Source organism: Pleurodeles waltl, chromosome 9 (assembly GCF_031143425.1).
Source record: "Pleurodeles waltl isolate 20211129_DDA chromosome 9, aPleWal1.hap1.20221129, whole genome shotgun sequence".
In the NCBI taxonomy this organism is placed as follows: domain Eukaryota; kingdom Metazoa; phylum Chordata; class Amphibia; order Caudata; family Salamandridae; genus Pleurodeles; species Pleurodeles waltl.
Genome location: NC_090448.1, coordinates 682387516 through 682408562, shown reverse-complemented (window position 1 = coordinate 682408562; position 21047 = coordinate 682387516). Strand labels below are relative to the sequence as shown.

General features: G+C 47.1%; 1 protein-coding gene across 2 annotated transcripts in view; it reads left to right on the top strand.

Annotated features, from left to right (window-relative positions):
* The window catches only part of ERCC2 (ERCC excision repair 2, TFIIH core complex helicase subunit), a 1394405-nt gene that overhangs the window by 1226379 nt on the left and 146979 nt on the right, over positions 1 to 21047 (top strand). For both annotated transcript variants that reach the window (XM_069207765.1, XM_069207766.1), the window contains one exon: positions 18048 to 18140. In XM_069207765.1, coding sequence (XP_069063866.1) covers positions 18048 to 18140 — 93 coding nt within the window. The remainder of the gene's footprint in view (positions 1 to 18047; positions 18141 to 21047) is intronic.

The window sequence follows — 21047 nt, the reverse complement described above, 5'->3', positions numbered from 1 at the left end:
CGCACTGGAACTCCGGTAGGGTACACCAAAGAGGTTCGTCCTAGTCAAAGTTTTTCCCTTATGACTGTTTTGCTTTACTTTCGACTGAGCTAAAATATACACACTGAAAGGAGTCAAAAAGATTCTCTGGAATGCACTTCTTAATCTGAAGAAGACATTTATTATAGCTTTTCGCAAGGTTCTATGAAGGAAGACTTGAATTGCAAAAAGTGTACTTTTAAAATGTGCAACAATGAAGTAAGACCATATATAAAGAATCTTCAGTCTATAAACAGGAAATATATACATGCAAGAATACAAATACTGATATTGAAATATGTATATATATATATATTCATAAACAATGCAAAGCAAATAATTAATAAAAATGCATCACCGTGGGGCCTGTCAGCTGCCTCATCTTTCTCCTGCCAGCAAGCCGATGACCCCTGTTCGACTGCAAGAAAGAGAGATCTCCGCCCTCACGGGAAATCTATATCAGGCATCCAATGTCTGAATCCTGATTGAGGTCTCTTAATCTGCTACTGTCGATCAGGGTCATCTTTTATATCTTGAAAAAACAGAGAAGGAGCTTTCTGGAAAACCCCTCCATGTATTTAAAAATGCTGGCTAGTTTAGGTAAGCTTTGAACGAAACACGTTGGGAATTGGCCAAAATCTCAAGGTGTCTCTCCCAAACTCTAACCGTTCCCTGCTGTACCATAAACATCAGTCTAGTACATCCTTAGCGTGCTGACTGACTAACTCCTCCATTTTATGTCCTAGCTCTTCAGTGATAATATGTCCTAGCTCTTCGGTGAGAAAGAGAACACTCAGAAATAGAAAACACGTTGCATAACATGTTTGTATGGAAAACTACTCGCACCTCTAACGTGACAGTGGAGCAGTGAAGCTAAGGCTAAGCTTAATACAAAATGGAGTCTGTAACTGATGACCACTAACGTGACGGTGGGCAGCTAAGCCAAGTGCAAAGTGGTGCGACACGAAGTCAGTGGTCAAAATGCAATTAGCATTACAATGACTTAGCCCCCCCATTACAAGTTTGGTGGGCGGCAAAGACCGCCTGCCAAACTCGTACCGCCACTAGGCCGCCTGTTCGGCCTGAACACCGCCCGTCCTACTAAGAGTTCACCACAGGGCCGGTGGGCGGAAACAGCATTTCCACCCGTCGGCCCTGCAGTGAACAAGGTCTTAACATTGACGCCGGCTCGTAATCAAGCCGGCGCCAATGTGGCAGTGCAGCGGGTGCAGCAGCTCCCGTCGCACTTTCCACTGCCCTCAATTAGGGCAGTGGAAAGCATGACGGGGCTGTCCATAGGGACCCCTGCACTGCCTATGCCAAGTGCATGGGCAGTGCAGGGGCCACCATGGGGCCCCCGGCCACCCCCCTTTCCGCCAGCCTTTGCATGGCGGGGCTACTGCCATGCAAAGGCTGGCGGAAAGGGGACTCGTAATCCCCAGGGCAGCGCTGCCCTGGAAGATTAGAACCACTAAGACCGACAGGCTGTTCTCATGCAGTAAACTTGTCGGTGTCAGTGGTCCGACCATGACCTGGTGACCGACAGGGTCATAATGAGGGCCTTAGTCTTGTAAGCCCTGTTGTTTCAGGTTTTCTGAAGCCACTCCTCTGGGCCACTTGTACCGCTACAAGGGCCTCAAAGACAACACTTAGTGCCAGGAATCGCTCCAGCAGAAGACACCAGCAAGGTCCAGTTCCTGGTCAGATGGGCACTCCAGGCTAAAGACCTCTTGCAGCCTGTTGTGTCCCAGTAGCCACGCAAACGGTCAGTCAGCTGACTCCTAGAGTCCACTTCTCTGTCCTAGGTACAAGAGGGAGGAAGTTCAATCCTTCAGGGCTCCTCTCTGGTTACAGACAATAGGTTGTGTCCTCCTTTGTTCTTCCAGAGGTCCAGAAAGTGTTCTGTCATCATGCTTTGTGATTCCACATTTGTGCCTGACAACATTTAGAGGGTTCTGGCAACTCCTGAACACTCCCTAACCAATGAGGTAAAAGTTCTTGGTGGCAACCCTACCCAATTTTTCGGTGGTCCCTGTTTCCTTTACTGCATATAGGCCCACAATGCCAAGTGTCTCAATATTTTAAAAATGGCAAAAATCTTTGTCCACACTAAACTTGGGTTCTGAGGGTTTTGGGTGCGTAGGCAAGTGTGTAGTATGGTAATCACAAGTTTCCTTCCACATCTGACTCTAAGATCCAGTTTGAAGCAGGCACTGTTCCCACAACAAACCCAGAGACAGAGGTCCGCCATTCTCTCCCTTTTCAAGTGTCTCAAAGTCCTGCATGTGGCACAACAGACCAGTCAGGTAGGATTTGACACTGTGGTGTCAACAGAAGGCCCGGACCCCCACCCTGCATGTTCTGCTGAGCTTAATTTATCTCAGAGGAGTCCCCTCTGCCCACTCAGGTCAACCTGTAGTGTGCTCCTGGGAGGAATTTCATGCCTCTTCTTGGGCTGGGAGTTGTTGGAGAGTTAATTCAAATTAGCCTCCAGAAACATCAGGCAATATAACTTTTTAAAAGTTACTTTTCTTTAAGATGTATTCAAAATCGAACTCCATAGGAAAATGCCACTGTTGGCATGGTTGCCCCCCACATTTTGCCTTCTGTTGATGCAAACTTTGATTGAAAGTGTGCTGGGACCCTGCTAACCAGGCCCCAGCACCAGTGTTCTTTCCCTAAAACTGTACCTTTGTTTCCACAATTGGCACAGCCCTGTTACACAGATAAGTCCCTTGTAAAAAGGTACCAAAGGTACCTAGAGCCCTGTGGCCAAGGAAAGTCCTCAAAGGCTGCAGCATGTATTATGCCACCCTCAGGGACCCCTCACTCAGCCCATGCACAGTGCCTTGCAGCTTGTGTGCACTAGTGGGGAGAAAAAGGCAAAGTCGAAGTGGCACCCCTCTCAGGGTGCCATGCCTGTGGCATAGGTAAGTCACCCCTCTAGCAGGCCTTACAGCCCTAGGGCAGGGTGCACTATACCACAGGTGAGGGCATAGCTACATGATCAATATGCCCCTACAGTGTCTAAAGTCAATTCTTAGACATTGTAAGTGCAGTGTAGCCATATTGAGTATATGGTCTGGGAGCTTGTCATTACGAACTCCGCAGCACCATAATGGCTACACTGAATACTGGGAAGTTTGGTATCAAACTTCTCGGCACAATAAATCCACACTGATGCAAGGGTGGGATTTATAAAAAAAAATGCACACAAAGGGCATCTTAGGGATGCGCCCTGTATGTCAGCCAGTCTGGTAGTGAGGGACTGACCAGTCTGTGCCAGCATGCCACTTCCAGACGAGTTTCTGACCCCCATGGGGTGAGTGCCTTTGTGCACTCTGTGGTCAGAAACAAAGCCTGCCCTGGGTGGAGGTACTTCACACCTCCCCCTGCAGGAACTGTAACACCAGACGGTGAGCCTCAAAGGCTCAAGCCTCGGGTTACAGGGCCCCCAGGACACTCCAGTTAGTGAAGATGCCGGGCCCCCAGACAAAGCCCCACTTTTGGCAGCAAGTCCAAGTGGGAAAATTAGGGAAAACAGGGAGGAGTGACTACCTCAGTCAGGACCACCCCTAAGGTGTCCAGAGCTAAGGTGACCCCCTCCCTGCAGAATCCTCCATCTTGGTTTGGAGGATCAGGGCCAATAGGGATAGGAATGTGCCCCCCCTCCCCAAAGGGAGTGGGCACAAGGAGGGTGTAGCCACCCTCAGGGACAGGAGCCATTGGCTACTGCCCTCTAACCCTAAAAACGCCCCTAAATCTTGAATTTAAGGGCTCCCTGAACCCAGAGATTCAGATTCCTGACGACCTCAAGAAAAGAAGGACTGCTGAGCTGAAAACCCTGCAGAGAAGAAAAGGAGACAACATCTGACTCTGCCCTAGCCCTACCGGCCCTTCTCCTGCTTCGAAGACCCTGCAAAAGAAAAGCGACGCATTCTACAGGACCTGCGACGCCTGAAAAGCCTCCAGGGAACTGCCTGCATCACAGAGGACCACAGAACTCCTGTGAACAGTTGACCTGTCCAACAAGAAGAAAAGGAAAATCCTTCCAAGGGACTCCCACCTCACTCCCGAAGCATGAGACCAAAACCATTCTCTATGTAGATGCCTGCAGGGGGTATCCTGCGGACCCCCCTTACCGCGACTGCCCGGGACGAAGATTTCAGACGCCTGGAGAAGCACTGCACCCGTAGCCCCCAGACTTGAGAGAAACCAACCACTGGTGCAGCAGTGACCTTCAGGCGGCCCTCCTCCCTGTCCAGTCAGTGGCTTGCCTGAGAAGTCCCCTTGTGCCTTGCCTGCAGCACCTAAGTGATCCCCGGGGTCCACCCATTGAGTTCCATTGGGAATCCGACGCCCTGTTTGCACACTGCACACGGCCGCCCCCGCGCCGCTGAGGGTGCGTGTTTGGTGCCTACTTGGGCCCCAGTCCTCCTCTAAACCCCTCTGGTCTAGACAAGCAGACAAAACCAGAGTACCCCCTGTCTCCATTGGGTCCCACATTGTTTTGTCTCCTGTTTGACCTCTGCACCTATCTAGCACTGTGTTGCTGGTGCTGAGTGTTTGGAGTTATCTGGAACCCCCAACGGTGGGCTACCTATGCCCCGGAGACTGAACCTGTAAGTTGATTACTTACCTCCAAAACTTTATTGTACTTTCTTCCCCCAGGAACGGTTGAAAATTGTACTGTGTCCACTTTATAAATAGCTTTTTGCCATTTTAAGAAAAACTGTACATTGTTGATACCATTCAAAGTCCTGATTATAACTATGCAAAGTACCTTTTGTTAATGTACTTACCTGCTAATTGAATCTTGTGATTCTAGGAATAAATTAAGAAAGAATATTTTTCTATATAAAATCCTATTGGTCCGGACTTAAGTCATTGAGTGTGTGTTTCTTCTATTGCTTGTGTATGTACAACAAATACTTAACACTACCCTCTGATAAGCCTAACTGCTCAACCACACTACCACAAATAAAGCATTAGTATTATTTATTATTGCCTCTGTCTATATACAGAGCCAGCTTCCTACAGACTCCATCATTGAATTTAATTGTTCATAACTATTGAATATAGTGGTTTAATTATTTTTCTAGCTGGTCCCTTTCATGAGTTATCATTATTATATTTTATTCTGCAGCCTGGTTTTCTACACCTAGGCCTGCCACAGTGAAAATAGCTTTTTTGGCCTTTTCACCATAGGGAACTAGTAATATTAATGTATCTGTCCCACTTTTAAATACCATTCACCCTGCCTTGTGGACTACACGGCATAGTAAGGGATGTCCTTACCTGTCAAAAGGGGTTAGGATTGGTCACACTACAGGTTTTACACTGCAGCAGCCAGCCTACAAAGTGTAGGCCTGTAGTCATGTTTTCACTGCCACTGTAGTGGATGGCACTAACATGTGCTTCAGTCCACATGTAGCATTTAACTTCCAGGCCCTGCGTACAATTTCTAGACCATATACTAGGGTCTTACAGGCAAGTTAAATGTGCTCATCTGGAATCAGCTAATTTAACCTTTCTGGGTTGAAAAGGCAGATTTTTTTTACAATCTGTGTCACTTGTCATTGCCTTCTTTTCTTATGATGTGCCTTCTTTTCTTATGATGTGTGAAGTCTGAGGTGCTAAAGGTGACCTTCAGTATTTAAAACATTCATAAGGCTTTTGAACCTCTGGCCACCTGCAGCCTCAGGCCGGGGACCAGAAATGCAATATTTCTGATGGGTACATCTACCTGCAGATTCCTCACATGTAGAATAGTACCTAGTGCCAGACTGGATCTGGAAACTTCAAAGCTTTCACATTGCCAGTAAGGGGTGCTGGCTTCATATTGACGCCGGAAGTGGTGTCAGATGTTGTCACTGAATCCATATAGCACTGAACCCTGCACAACGGTGTTGGTTCCCTTTTTTGCACGTCTTCAGTGTGGATCTGGAACTCATTCTTTCCAGAGTTGCAATTCTTCCTCACAAGAAATTTAACTTACTGCAGTACTGTGTGTCCTCCAAAACGTTCAAGCTCTGTAGGGATTGCGAGCAACTGATATCCATCAATGATCCACACGCTGTCTGTTTGTGGTGCTTGTGGTCGGACCATGATTCCAGCTTTCACAACTCCTGCCAAGGTATGCATCCCAAAGTCATCAAGGAGTGCAAGGCCACATTCCTGATTTCCTTTCTCTCACTCTTCAGGGAAAACAAAAAAGCACAGGAAGCACAAAAAAACATAGAAGAGGTAGATGTACCAGGTTACCCCTGTCTCCCCCAAGAGCTTCAACCTCAGAGCCAGATTTGGTTGCGGTTGATCCTTCTTGTTGCTCTATGCCTGTTTCTCAGTCTGACCTGTAGTCAGAGCTGACTCTGCAAGTGCCAGTTTGACATCCCTAGACCCGTCTGCACCAGCTCAGGCAGTACCTAATTTTCCAGCACTGCCTTCATCTTTTCTGGAATTCCCAGCACTGGGCACAGACCCTGCAGTGTTCCTCAACACCATGCTCAGCATTTTTGCCAGGACCGCTGCTCTATCTGGTACACCTCTGAGAGCTGTGGCGCCGTTCAGCCCCTACATGTTTATGCCTTCTCTCCAGCACACACCAACACAGTTCCACCATCATCGTTGTGGTTGTTGTCACCACAGAAGCCTCCGCCATCACCGAGTTCAGAGCCTGTGGCTCCGCCTGTGAAGCCTCTGTAGGAAAGTTGACTCTTTTTAGCATGGTTACCCCCACTTTTTGCTTGATGTCAGTATGTTTTGATTGTGTTCACTGGGATCCTTCTAACTAGGACCCCAGTGACTGTGCTCTCTCCCTCTAAGTTTGGTTGCTGGGAATTCACACACCTTCCATTTGGCATACTGGTGTCCCTATATAAGTCCCTAGTATATGGTAACCAGTTACTCAGGGCATTGGGGCACCAGGGGTTGCCCATGAGCTGCAGCATGTATTATGCCACCTATGGGAGCCCATGTAAAATGTGTCTGCAGGCCTGCCATTGCAACCTGCATGGAACTGTGCATGCACCCTTTCACTTTGTCTTTGCACCAGGTCACTGTAAGTCAACCCTCCTAGCCCAGAGGGCAGGTGCAGGTACCTGTGTATGAGGGCCCCCTTGCATGAGCAGAGGTGCCCCTACGAGCTCCAGCTCCATTTTCCTGGAGTGTGGGAAAGCCATTCTAGCCGTGTACTGAACATAGGTTACTACCTATGTCCAGCTACATAATGGTAACTTTGAACCTAGGCATGTTTGGTATCAAACATGTCAGAAATGTTGCCAGTATTGGTTGTATGATTCCATGCACTCTGGGGGCTTCTTAGTGGACCACCAGCTTTGCTCCTACCAGTTTGCATGGTTTTCCCAGGCATCCCATGCTGCTGCCATCCTACAGATGGGTTTCTCCCTCCTGCTGCCTGAACAGCTCAAGCCCAGGAAGGCAGAACAAAGCTTTTCCTATGGGAAAGGGAGGCAACATCTCCCTTTGGAAATAGGTGTTACATGGCTTGAGAGGAGTAGTCTTCCCAAGCACTGGTATGCTTCGAAGGGCACATTTGGGGCCCTCCTAGCATAAACCAGTCTACACCAGTTCAGGGACCTTCAGTCCCTGCTCTGGCGCAAAACTGGACAATGGAAAGGGGATTAACCACTTCCCTGTCCATCACCACCCCAGAGGTGGTGCCAAGAGCACCTCCAGATGGCCACTTGATTCTGCCATCTTGAATCCAAAGTGGGCGGAGGCCTCTGGGAGCATCTGAGTGGCCAGGTCAGGCAGGTGATGTCACAGCCCCCTCTTGATAGATGGTCATCCTGCTAGGTGACCAATTCCGCTTTTAGGTCTATATAGGGTATCCCTCTTGGGTTTGTCCTTAGTTTCGACTTGCAAGATTACATCAGGACTCCTCTGTAATGTTTACTTTGAATTCTGGCTACTGGAACCGCAACTGGACTTCACAGGAACCTACAATCTGCAGCTCCAGTGACGACTTTGCTCTGCAACATTGTTTCTCAGGCTCCTTCCAGCAACTGCAACATTTCCCCAGCTGTGCATCTTCTGAGGGTGGCACGTTCTCAGTCAGCACCAAGAAGCAAGAAGGAATCTCCCTTGAAGTGAAGGAGTCACTCCCCTGCATCTGCACGCACCAACTGCAATGACGACTGGCTGCGTGGGTCCTCTCGCCTACAACTTTGCGTGGATCCTGCAACACAGGTGGTGGTCTTGAGTGGTCCCCCTGTTCACCTCTACACATGTCCAACTTTGGAGGTGGTGAGTCTTTGCCTCTTATTGCAGGATGGTACCCCTGTGCACCGCAACTCTTGCAGCTACCAAGGCTTGTTGATTCTTCTTCCAAGAGATCTTGAGGCTCCGTGTAGCCCCGGCCTCAAGCAATCTTCCCTGGAATGCGTAGTCGCCTGCCTGCTGCTTCAACAACGTGGGACTCCTTTCCAGGTGTGCTGAGTGGGCCTCACTGCCACTCCTGTGCCTGCTGCCTGTGAAGGCTGCATCCATGACTTCTTGCTGTTCTGACTGCTGGGGGTCGCCTGGGACTCCCCTCCTTGGGTTGAGTCCCCTTGGACCTTCCTGGTCCCAAGCAGCTCTGCAACTTCTCTTCTGCAACTCTTCCCTTTGCCATTTGCCAAGGCTTGTTGGTGGTTTTTCCACACCACTAGCGGACTGCAACTCTTTTTCCGACATGGGGCATCAACTACATCACTTCTGGAACTCCTCCTCTGCTCCTGTGCTGCTTAGCTGACTCCTGGTCTCCACCATCTACCTGCTCCTGCACCCCCATAAGGGTGGGTAGTGGCACCTGCCCCAACTGGACACTCGTACTGGACTTGGTCCCCTGCATTTACATGTGCTCTTCTGTCTGAATCCATCTTGTGTTTCTTGCTGTCTTGCAAAGTCCTTTTAAAAAGTTTCTCTGGTTTGGGGAAAAGCCAGATACTTACCTCTTCTCTCCTGGTCGATGGGGGGCACTCTGGTACTTACCTTTTTTGAGGTTCCTAGTTCCTCCAGCTCCCCTTTAACAGATTCCACTTACCTGGGTGGGGGTCCATCACTCGCATTCCATTTTTTAGTATATGGTTTTAGCTCCCCCTAGGGTCACTCTTGTTATTGCACTGTTTTCTATTGCTTTCTATGCTCCTTCCTGACCACTGAGGTGTGAATATAATAGTGTTTACTCACCTGCTAATAGAGTGTTACCCATATAGTATTTTATTTGTGTCACTAAATAAAGTACCTTTATTTTTGTAACACTGTGTGGCTCTTTCATGTGTGTAAGTGCTGTGTAACTATAAGTGGTATTGCATGACCTTTGCATGTCTCCTAGATAAGCCTTGGCTGCTCATCCACAGCTACCTCTAGAATGTCTGGCTTCCTAGACACTGACTACACCTCACTAATAGGGGATACCTGGACCTTTCTGGCATAGGCTTGCTCCAAACTTCTTTGGGAGCCTAGAGTTAGAGTAGTTAGGGACTCCTACATAATTCTAGCTAGACATGTCTTCAGTAGAGCTCACATCTCAGGCCCTGAACTCTCAATATGAGCGTTTAACTTTCCAGGAGTTAAGGGAGATGTATGCAGACAGGACACTGAAGACTGGGAGAAATCCCAACAAGAGTCTGCTTCTGGACCTGCTCCTCCAGGACGACCAAGACTATGCTGTAACCAGGAGGAGAAGGAGGAAGAAGCAGAATCTGACCCCCCCCCCCACTGCTAGAGAGAGTAGAATTAGACACTGGGGTCAGTCGGGAAGTACCCAGGGAGGATCAGAGAAGTCCTCGTAATGCCAATAGTCCTGCTAGGAGCACTACTGGTAGTGAAAAGGGAGTCACACAAGAAGGTCCACCTTTTTTCCACTAACAGGAACAGATCCTCCTCTGCCCATTCTCAAATCTCCTCAGTCTCTGAGGGGACCCTCTGCTCAACTTCAGGTGAAGACTCCCTGAACAGTGAGCGCAGGCAACTGAGACTGGAGGAGGCCAAGCAGAGGCTGCAGCAGCAACAGCTGGCCATAGATAGGGAGGCCTTGGCAGTGGAGAGAGAAGGCAGGGGTTGGGGTTAGTGCCCGATGGTGGCAGCAGTTCTAGTTTCAGGGACACCAGGGTGAGGGAGGACTCTTTTGACTCTAGGAACCTGAACAAGGTAGGCCCACCTTACAAGGTGGGTGATGACATCTTTAAGTGGATCTGGAGAGGGTTTGTAAGGTACAGAGGGTCCCTCAGAGGCAGCGGGCAGCTATATTGTGGCTATCGTTCTCTGAGAAGGGTAAGGATAGACTCCTCACTGTCAGAGAGGAGGATGCAGACAGTTACACAGTTTTGAAATCTGCACTGTCCAATGGGTTTGGTCTGACTACTGATCAGTATAGGATCAAGTTCAGAAAGACCAGGAAAGAGTCCTCCCAAGATTGGGTTGATTGTGTGTACTGGTCTATGAAAGATGGTTGCATGGGAGCAAAGTTAGGGCTCATACAACCTAATTCTGAGAGAGCACATTTTGAATAACTGTGTATCTGATCATCTGCCTCAGTACCTTGTGGACTCTGATCAGACCTCTCCCCAGTAATTGGGAAAGAAGGCAGACAAATTGGTCTGCACCAGGGTGAGTAGGAAGGCTCATGCAGGGGGTGACCACAAAAAGAAGGAAGCAGGTAAGTCTCCAGACAAGGGTGGGGACACAGATAAACGCAGAGTCCTCATCATTTGCACAAAACTCCCTGGGGTTGAATCTAAGTCCTCTTCCTTTTACTCTTCCTCTAACAAGAACAAGGAACCTTGGTGCTACCTTTGTAAGCATACAGGCCATAGGGCAAGTGACAGCACTTGCCCTATATATAGTGCCAAGCCTGCTACCCCTACTACTACCACTAGCTACCCTAGTAGTAGCAGCAACAGTGGTAGCAGTAGTCAGCCCAAAAATGTAGTTGGGTTCACCTTTGGGACTGTAGTGGGCCCTGGGGTAGATATAGAAACCTCTAAAACAACTTTTGTCTCTCAGGGTGGCACTGGCCTTGCCCCCTTAACATGGATATGTACTAGCAGCATATCCTGGTAAATAGTGTTGAGGCTGAGGCCTTCAGGGACACAGGTGCCAGTGTCACCATAGTAACTCAAAAACTAGTGTCACCTGAACCACACCTACTTAGTAACAAGTACTGAGTTACTGATGTAATTAACTCCTCTCAGTAACTCCCCATAGCTTTAGTAGACTTTATCTGGGATGGGGTTACTGGCCCCCAATAGGTGGTAATGTCTTCTAACTTACTTGTAGAGTGCCTCCTAGGTAATGGCCTGGAGATCTCAGCTTGGGCTGAAGTAGAGTTTCAGGCCCATGCAGCCATGCTGGGCATCCCTAAGCACCTCCTTTGCTTAACCTCAAAACAGGCTAAAGAACAAAAAGGGCAAGGAACTCTGGAGCCTGGAATAATGGCCCTGGACACTCCTAACATCAAAGGCAGGCAGGCTCCATCATTACCTCCTGTCCAAAACTCCTACTGAGGATCTGTAGGAAGTTGGCTCTGTATATACTATCTCAAAGTGAGAGGTAGTGTGCACAGAGTCCAAGGGTTCCCCTTAGAGGTTGATAGTGGCAAAATTAGATAATTCTAATGCTCTATTTTGTGGTAGTGTGGTCGAGCAGTAGACTTATTGGATGGTAGTGTTGAGCATTTGTTGTACACACACAGGCAATAAATGAGGAACACACACTGAAAGGCTAAACTCCAGGCCAATAGGGTTTTATACAGAAAAATATATTTTCTTAATTTGTTTTTAGAACCACGAGATTCAAATTTGAGGTAAGTACATAAGATGCAAGGTACTTCACACAGGTAAGTATAGAACTTTGATTTAAAACAGTAGTACACACAGTTTTGGTAAAAATGGCAAATAGCTATTTTAAAAGTGGACACTGCAAAAATCAACAGTTCCTGGGGGAGGTAAGTATTGGTTAGTTTCTGAGGTAAGTAAAGCACTTACACAGTCAGTCTCCTGGGCATAGGCAGCCCACCATTGGGTGTTCAAGGCAACCCCAAAGCCACCGCACCAGCAACACAGGGCAGGTCAGGTGCAGAGGTCAAAGGAGGGCCCAAAACACATATGTGCCTATGAAGAACAGGGATGCTCCGGTTCCAGTCTGCTAGCAGGTAAGTACCTGCATCCTCGGGGAGCAGACCGGGGGGGTTTTTAGAGGACTTGGGGGGGCATACACAAGCACACAAAACACAACCTCAGAGGCACAGGGGCTGCCAGGTGCAGTGTGCAAAGTAGGTGTCGGGTTTGTTGTAGAAATCAGTTGAGGGACCTGGGCGTCACTCTAGCAATGCAGGCAGGACACATGGGGGCTTCTCGGGCCAGCCACCGACTAGGCTTGGATGAGGGCTGAAATCTGGGAAGTTTGGTATCAAACTTCTCAGCACAAGAAATGCACACTGATGCCAGTGTGGAATTTATTGTAAAATGCACCCAGAGGGCATCTTAGAGATGCCCCCTGAATACCAGTCCAACTCCTAGTGCTAGGTTGACCAGTTTCTGCAAGCCTGCCACAACCAGACGAGTTTCTGGCCACATGGGGAGAGTGCCTTTGTCACTCTGTGGCCAGGAACTAAGCCTGTACTGGGTGGGGGTGCTTCTCACCTCCCCCTGCAGGAACTGTAACACCTGGCGGTGAGCCTCAAAGGCTCATGGCTTTTGTTACAGCACCCCAGGGCATCCCAGCTAGTGGAGATGCCCGCCCCTCCGGCCTCTGCCCCCACTTTTGGCGGCAAGGCTGGAGGAGATAATGAGAAAAACAAGGAGGAGTCACCCACCAGTCAGGACTGCCCCTAAGGTGCCCTGAGCTGAGGTGACCCCCAGTCCTCCATCTTGAGTTTGGAGGATTCCCCCAATAGGATTAGGGATGTGGCCCCCTCCCCTCAGGGAGGAGGCACAAAGAGGGTGTAGCCACCCTCCAGGACAGTAGCCATTGGCTTCTGCCCTCCTGACCTAAACACACCCCTAAATTCAGTATTTAGGGGCTACCCTGAACCCAGGAAATCAGATTCCTGCAACCTACACAAAGAAGAAGGACTGCTGACCTGAAAGCCCTGCAGAGACAACGGAGACGATAACTGACTTGGCCCCAGCCCTACCGGCCTGTCTCCAGACTCAAAGAACTTGCACAGCGATGCATCCGACAGGGACCAGTGACCTCTGAGGATTCAGAGGACTGCCCTGAACCGAAGGACCAAGAAACTCCTGAGAACAGCGGCACTGTTCACCAACAGCAACATTTTTGCAACTTTGAAAAACTTTTTAAAAAACTCACTCTTCCCGCCGGAAGCGTGAGACTTCACCTTCTGCACCCGACGCCCCCGGCTCGAGCTCCAGAGAACCAACACTGCAGAGAGGACTCCCAGGCGACTGCGACCTCGTGAGTAACCTGAGACGACCACCCTGGACCCACACAGCAACACCTGCAGAGAGGATCCAGAGGCTCCCCCTGACAGCGACTGCCTGGACCAAACACTGCACCCGCAGACCCCAGGACCAAAAGGAACCGAACTCCAGTGCAGGAGTGACGATCAGGCGACCCTCTGCCTAGCCCAGTCGGTGGCTGGCCCGAGAAGCTCCCCTGTGCCCTGCCTGCATCGCTCGAGTGACCCCCCGGGTCCCTCCATTGATTCCTACAGAAAACCCAACGCCTGCTAAGCTCACTGCACCCGGCCGCCCCGTGCCGCTGAGGGTGTGTTTTGTGTGCCTGTTTGTGTGTGGTCCCCCCCCCCCGCTCTACAAAACCCCCCTAGTCTGCCCTCCGAAAATGCAGGTACTTACCCGTTGGCAGACTGGAACCGGAGCACCCCTGTTCTCCGTAGGTGCCTATGTTTTGGGCCCTCTTTTGACCTCAGCCCCTGACCGGCCCTGTGTTGCTGGTGCAGTGACTTTGGGGTTGCCTTGAACCCCCAGCTGTGGGCTGCCTATGCCCAGGAAACTGAACTTGTAAGTGCTTTACTTACCTCAGAAACTTAACCTTACTTATCTCCCCCAGGAACTGTTGATTTTTGCACTGTGTTCACTTTTAAAATAGCTTATTGCCATTTTAACCTATACTGTGTGTACTACTGCTTTAATTCAAAGTTCCTTACTTACCTTTGTGGAGTACCTTGCACTTTATGTATTTACTTAAAATCTTGAATCTTGTGGTTCTAAAATAAATTAGGAAAATATATTTTTCTCTATAAAAACTATTGCCCTGGCGTTAAGTCTTTGAGTGTGTGTTCCTCATTTATTGCCTGTGTGTGTACAACAAATGCTCAACACAACCCTCCGATAAGCCTACTGCTCGACCACACTACCACAAAATAGAGCATTAGAATGATCTAATTTTGCCACTATCAACCTCTAAAGGGAACCCTTGGACTCTGTGCACACTATCTCTCACTTTGAGATAGTATATACAGAGCCAACTTCCTACAGGTATCTATTCAAAGGTAAGGAATCTGCAGTTAGAAGTCTCTATCAGATGAACAAGTTACCTACCTTGGGTATTGCATTATGTCATAGAGACTCTATCTAGCTGCAGATTCCTTACACCCACCCATGCCTCCTCGCTCTGCGGATACGACTAGTAGGGTTAGGGTTTATCCCTTCTCAGGGCCCTAGTTTTGCACAGGCAAATGTTGGTTCTATCCATGACTCTGCGCTTCTGGCGTGGAAGGTTTGTGGGGAAAAGAACTGACGTACGCGCGCCGAGTTGGCGTCTGTATAGACGACCGTGACATAATAGACTGCTCCAATGCCGCTGACGAAGCCGCGTGGAGCCGGACGACACAAGTGGAACCAAACAATGCCACTCAGTGGCGCGCGCAGGGTATTGCTCAGGAAAAAGATTCCAGGTTTAAAGCTGACACCAGGGAATTCTAAGGTAAGAAATCTGCAGCCAGATAGAGTATCTACCAGATCATTTGTTAACGAAGGTAAGTAACTTGTTCATCTGTGCTCCTTCCAGCTATCTCTGGATGTGACTGATATCATATAATCAGCACAATGCCCCTCCACCAAGTCAGCTTACTCTGAAGGATGCAGAAACTTTGTTGCATGGTCCGCAGCCAACATAGACCGCTTCCAGGCTAAGTTGTTCCAAGTCTTGCAGTTTACACTTTCCATAGCGCAAAGGGTGATTGCCACTGTCAAGGGATATTTGGCTGCTTTGTAATCCTTCCCCTTTCTTTCTGACCAGCCGCTAGCCCTATTTAAGTCTTCCATTGTAATGCATTTTTGAAAGAGTTGTTGAATCTGTATCTTCTTACAACCTTTGCTGTGGCCCATTGGGTCCTTAATTTGCGTTCAACTTTTCTAATAGAAACTCCATCCTAGCTCCTGAATAGTTATGGCTTAAGGATGTGAAAACAGTGTTTTTGGTGGCTAATCTCAGTTAAGTGGGTGAGCGAGTTGGTGGCTCTTAGTTCCCATCCTCCTTTCACCTTATTTTATTCAGATTAATTGGTGTTACGAACCACGGCTGCTTTCCTCTTAGGGTTGTGACTCCCTTCCATCTGGGTCATCCATCACCCTTCCAACTTTATACCCCATCCCCATCCCACGAATAAAAAGGAGCAGTTGCACAGGTTGGATCCTAGGAGCGAAGTCAACTGCTACTTAGACTGCAACAAGGACATACAATAGACAACCAGTTATTTGTGGGGTGCTGTAGTGTCAAGAAAGGCAAAGATGTGAAAAAAAGAACCCTATTCAGGTGGCTTATCCCCTTCACTGAGATTTGCATGTTTCTGTAAAAAAGGATCCTCTGAAAATTATCAAAACCTAATTCAAAAGGGCTAAATCCTCCACTTCTGCCCTTGCATAAGGGGTTCCTATTGCAGAGATCTGTAAAGCGACTATGTGGACATCTCTGCACTCCTTCCCCAAGCATTACTTCCAGGATTTAAAATTGTGCAGAAATGGTTACTTCATCAGATATGTCTTGCAGGGTTTCCAAGTATAATCATCGATCAACCCTCCTCTAAGGCAGTATATTGCTCTGTAATCTATTCTGTAGGTGAGGAATCTGGTGATAGAAGTATCGGTCAGAGCAAAAAGTTGCTTACCTGCAGTAACATTCTTTCTGGTGGATACTGCATATACGTAGAGGTTCCTCACCAACCCGTTTTATGGATTAAGATAAGGAAAGGTAATAAGATTCCATAGTGGTTTTGGTAATGCACTATTCTGTCAATATCAGTCCGTCTGATCGCCTCGAAGGCTTGACAAAATTGGATGGAAACTGACGTCAACACCGGAGTGGGCAATATATGTCTTCATTGACATCATCTAATTCGACGTAAGGCGTTGAAATGAAGCTAGCACCCCCTACTGGCCTTGCCTGGCGTTATTCTAAAGGTGAGGAATCTGCAAATAGGTTATCCGCCACAAAGATCTTTGCTCCAGAGAAGTAACTTTTTCTTATGGTATCTGCTGCTTTTCCTTGAGGAGCGTTGAGTTGCTGGCTCTGCATTTGAAAGCTCTCTACATTTTCACACTAGGACTAAGGGCCTCATTATGACCTTGGCGGCCGACGGTACGCTGCCGGTAACACCGCCAACAGGCTGGCGGTGTTCCGCCAGTGTATTATGACCGTGGTGCATTAGCCACGGCCATTCGTCCGGCCCCTCCACTTGACCGCCAGGCTTCGGTCAGGCGGTCATAATCCCCAGGGCCACACTGCATGCAGCGCTGCCCTGGGGATTATGAGTCCCCAACCGCCAGCTGTCCATGGCGATAAACACCACCATGGAAAGGCTGGCGGTAAAGGGGACTCTGGGGGGTCCTGCACTGCCCATGCACTTGACATGGGCAGTGCAGGGGTCCCCAGGCACAGCCCCATCGCGCATTTCACTGCCCAAATTTCGGGCAGTGAAATGCACGACTGGTGCTGCTGCAGCTGCTGCACATCAACATTTCCGCTGGCTTTTATTCACAAAAGATTCTGCACTGTTTGAATTTTGAAAGGTCCTTTATATTTTATATTGATGAGTGGGAAGCAATGCACTCTTTAATAGACTTTTTCATTCATTTGGTTGCCTCGCCAGGGATGCCAGCGTTTCAAGCCATTTGTTTCTTAATTCCTTGTTATTCTGGATTATTTCTTCTACTCTTGAATGTATTCATGTATTTTTCCAATATTTCAGTGACTTGCTAATGACAACTTTGCTACAAGTATCAACCCTGATGCTATTTTTGGCCAGTTCACTTTATATTTGTTTGACTGGGTGGCTTTTAAACTTCCTTTCCTTTCTTTGCCAAGATTTTTTAAGCTTCTCTCGAGTCTGAAAGAAGGGAACCTCAACATACTCTTAAATACAAATTACGGACAGTAATGAATTGTGTCCAAATATTATTAATATTATTTTCTCCAAAAGAACTTCAGTCATCCAGGTTTGAGGCAAGGCATGTCCAAGAGGGTACGGCTAGCTGAGAGGTCGCCACATGTGCTTTAAGTATTATCGAACAGACAAGAAACTCAATTGTCCCACATTCAAGAACCATTCTTGCTTTAAAAGGATACATTTCCTTATTATTATGAGCGGCAGACTGAGCTCAGGGAAGCAATCACTTTAAATCATCTTTGCTGTTTCAAAGTAATGCTAGTTCTCTAGTCTACAGTCAAAACATCCCTTGAATTTTAGGGAAGGGGGAGGACTATCAGTACAAGAGTCATTGTGATGAGTAAACTGTACTTGTATATCAACGTCAAGTTTTTACCAATTGTGGGTGTGCTTTCCTAGGGACTGTGAATATCCAGACAAGCCTTTCACATCTCAGATTTATATTTTTGGGGAACATTTGAAAAAAATATACTAGACTTTATAAAGGAGGCTATAGCAAATTGGATAGCTGTCATTTGGTTGCTAATAATTAGGTTGTCTTTTAATCATCCTTGAGCATGGAGAGCTTTAGAGCAGTGTGGCGAAGGTGAAGTACGTTAAATCTAACTGCTCACCATCTCTCTCTCTCATTCTTTGTTCTTTCTCACTAATTTAGGGAATATTGGAAAATATCCAGAAGAACAAGTTGATATTTATCGAGACCCAGGATGGTGCAGAGACCAGTATGGCTCTGGAGAAATTTCAAGAAGTAAGTTTATTTTGACATCTCATCCCTACCACATAAAGTCCAAAGGTCATGGCAGCACTCAGTTCAGTTCAAATATTTTATTCGGTCATAATAAATTTAGACCATAAAAGTATAATACAAATACTATGAATAACGTGTTAATATTAAAGCAAACTAAAAGCAAACACAATTCCATATTGGTATTTTTGAGAAACCGTAGAGAGCCAGAAATACCAAAGAAGACCCACAGCAAAGTTAAAAGCAATAAGAATAAACATGAAGGAAAGAGAAAATTACCCCCTTAACATATTGTACAATTCATTAAGTCCACACATCACAGGGTACACTACCAAAGATGATGATAAACTGAAATCATGCTACAGAGATTTTGTAACCTTCATCACAAGCCTTAAGAAATTGTTCACAGCCGATATGATTTTGCCTGAGGCCAGGGATTGCAAAAAGTGCAGTGCTTCTGTGTAATGACACAAGGAATAGTTCATTAGAAGGGGGTTGATAGTGTAGGATCTAAGCTTGAAATACAAATTATAAAAGAACATTATATGCAAAGTGCCCAAACAGATGAACTGAGATGATACTTTTTCAGATTTTTGGGAAAAGGGAGCAAGGGTTAGGCAGATTGACTTATGTTAATTGTGTACTTGATATTGGTCACCCAAATACCAGCATATAAAGGGTGGCTCAGTAAATGAGGCACACAGACGTCATGTCCAACATAGTGTTTTGTGGACTGATGGCAGATATTGTTTGTTACTCTACTTCTGGACGCTCCTTGTATTGACCTTGTTAGAATGAAGGACTCGGGCGATCTGCTGGGTTTGGAACCTTTACTCACACTGTTAAGCATAGTCCCCGTTAAGTGGATTGATTAGTCCTTTCAGCTACCAGATGGGCTATTGCATACATAGGAATCAGCATTGCCATGGTCAGCTCATAGAAAGGATCTCACCGAGGCCACAATCCTGTTATGTGCAGAAAAAAAAACCGTTTTTATTATGTTGTGGAAAACCTGTATCTTCAAAGTCGAATTTTCATTTAAACAAGTTTTATGTTTCTTTTTTTAACATGTTATTTTCATTTTGCTCAGACAGCATTTAACAAGACAATAATTAATATATCTAACACAGTTAATTTTGATATGTATAGCAATAGTTTGGGCAGGTAAACAATCAAGGTGTCTTAGTATGATAACGTGACCTGTTTCATCTCAGTCTTTCCGTATATTCCACAAGTGCATGTATTGTGTGGAAAATATTGTATCTCAGGCGTTCAATATAATACTTATGTAACTACAGGCAGTGTTCTGTGGGCATGGCACCCTGAGGGGGATGCCATGTTGACTTTGCCTTTTTCTCTCCACCAACACACACAATCTGCACTGGCAGTGTGCAGGTGTTGGGTGAAGGGTCCCTTAGCGTGGCACAACACATGCTGCAGCCCTGAGGGACCATCCCTGGCCACAAGGCCCTTGGTACCACTGGTACCTTTTACAAGGTACTTATCTGTGTGCCAGAGGTCTGCCAATTGTGGAGACAATGGTACAGGTTTAGGAAAAGTACACTGGTGCTGGGGCCTGGTTAGCAGGATCCCAGCACACTGTCAGTCAAGTCAGCATCAATAACAGGCAAAAGGTGTTGGGGGGGGGGGGGGGGGGGAGTAACTGCAACAAGTGTCAGTTTCATACAGGCCCCAAATATATTGCCCTCGCATATCCACCAACCTCACCATACCCACCCCCCCCCACACTCCACCCCACCCACCCCTGTCCTCGGGACTAGGACACCTTGGGGCACCAAGAGGCACATTACCTTAACATTGCTTAGTGTGAAGACGTTAAGCCATTTTTACATTTTTTACATGGTCTTCAGCCTTATTTAATTGCCACTCTTGCTAATTAGAAATGCCATAGCCGTGAATTGGCGGATTGCTTGCAACAATTTGCCCAAGTGTTGCAATAATGCCTGTTTGCAATATTGCTAGATGTACTTCATACTAGTTTTGCTGCATACCTGAGCTTCTCCACAAAATATGCATGATGGATAAAGTCTTCCCTGGAGGACCTGTATGTTTTGCTATTATTTCGACATCCATGATCATGTTCCTAAGTTCCTGTGGAGTTATAATAACTTCTGTCAGAAAATGTGTAATGAATGAGCCTATGTCGCTCACTTAGGACTTTCTTCTGATCCCATGTAACAGATTTGCCACTGAGCATCTGTAATTTTACTCTCCAGATTGCTATTGCATTTACCTTACACTTCCCTGCTGTCAAGAATTAAGTATTTAAATATACTTTCGAAACACAAGATATTAGGATTGTGATAAAAAGAGCTGGCACCTCTATTGGTTCCAATGGAATGCTTTTATCCAAGTGTCTCTAAGTCAGTGCTTAATTTGAGCCGGTGGTTCCGGTGCTTGGCGCTGAGGCTTAAATGTCAACATCGGCACCTGCGACAGTCTGCAACAAGGTGGTGCAGTCTAGCTATTTTAAAGATGACCACAACAACAGTTAATTATTAATTCCACTTACATTAAAATTACTATTACCTGCCACCCAAGTCATTCTTACAGATTTGGAGGCCTGGCTGGAATAGTCTAAATGGCCACACTCATAGGAGTGTGATGGTTAGTTGTTGTGTTGTTGCTATAATTGCCAGCATGGCAGGGGTAATGTGTGGTGCAAGCTGCAATGGCTTCCTGACTATAGCCCTGGCACGTATGTGTTTTTTTCTTTTTTTTTAAATTAAGCACTTCTCTCAGTCTGTGGTACAGGATTGTGTCCAGTGGAGAACAATTTGCCCTCTCCTTAATGTTTTGCAGGGTCATAAATGGACCATCACTTCACAAGTCAATCCACTTAAATAACTAGCTGTCATTTGTTGTGGTGCTTAATCACACAACACACAC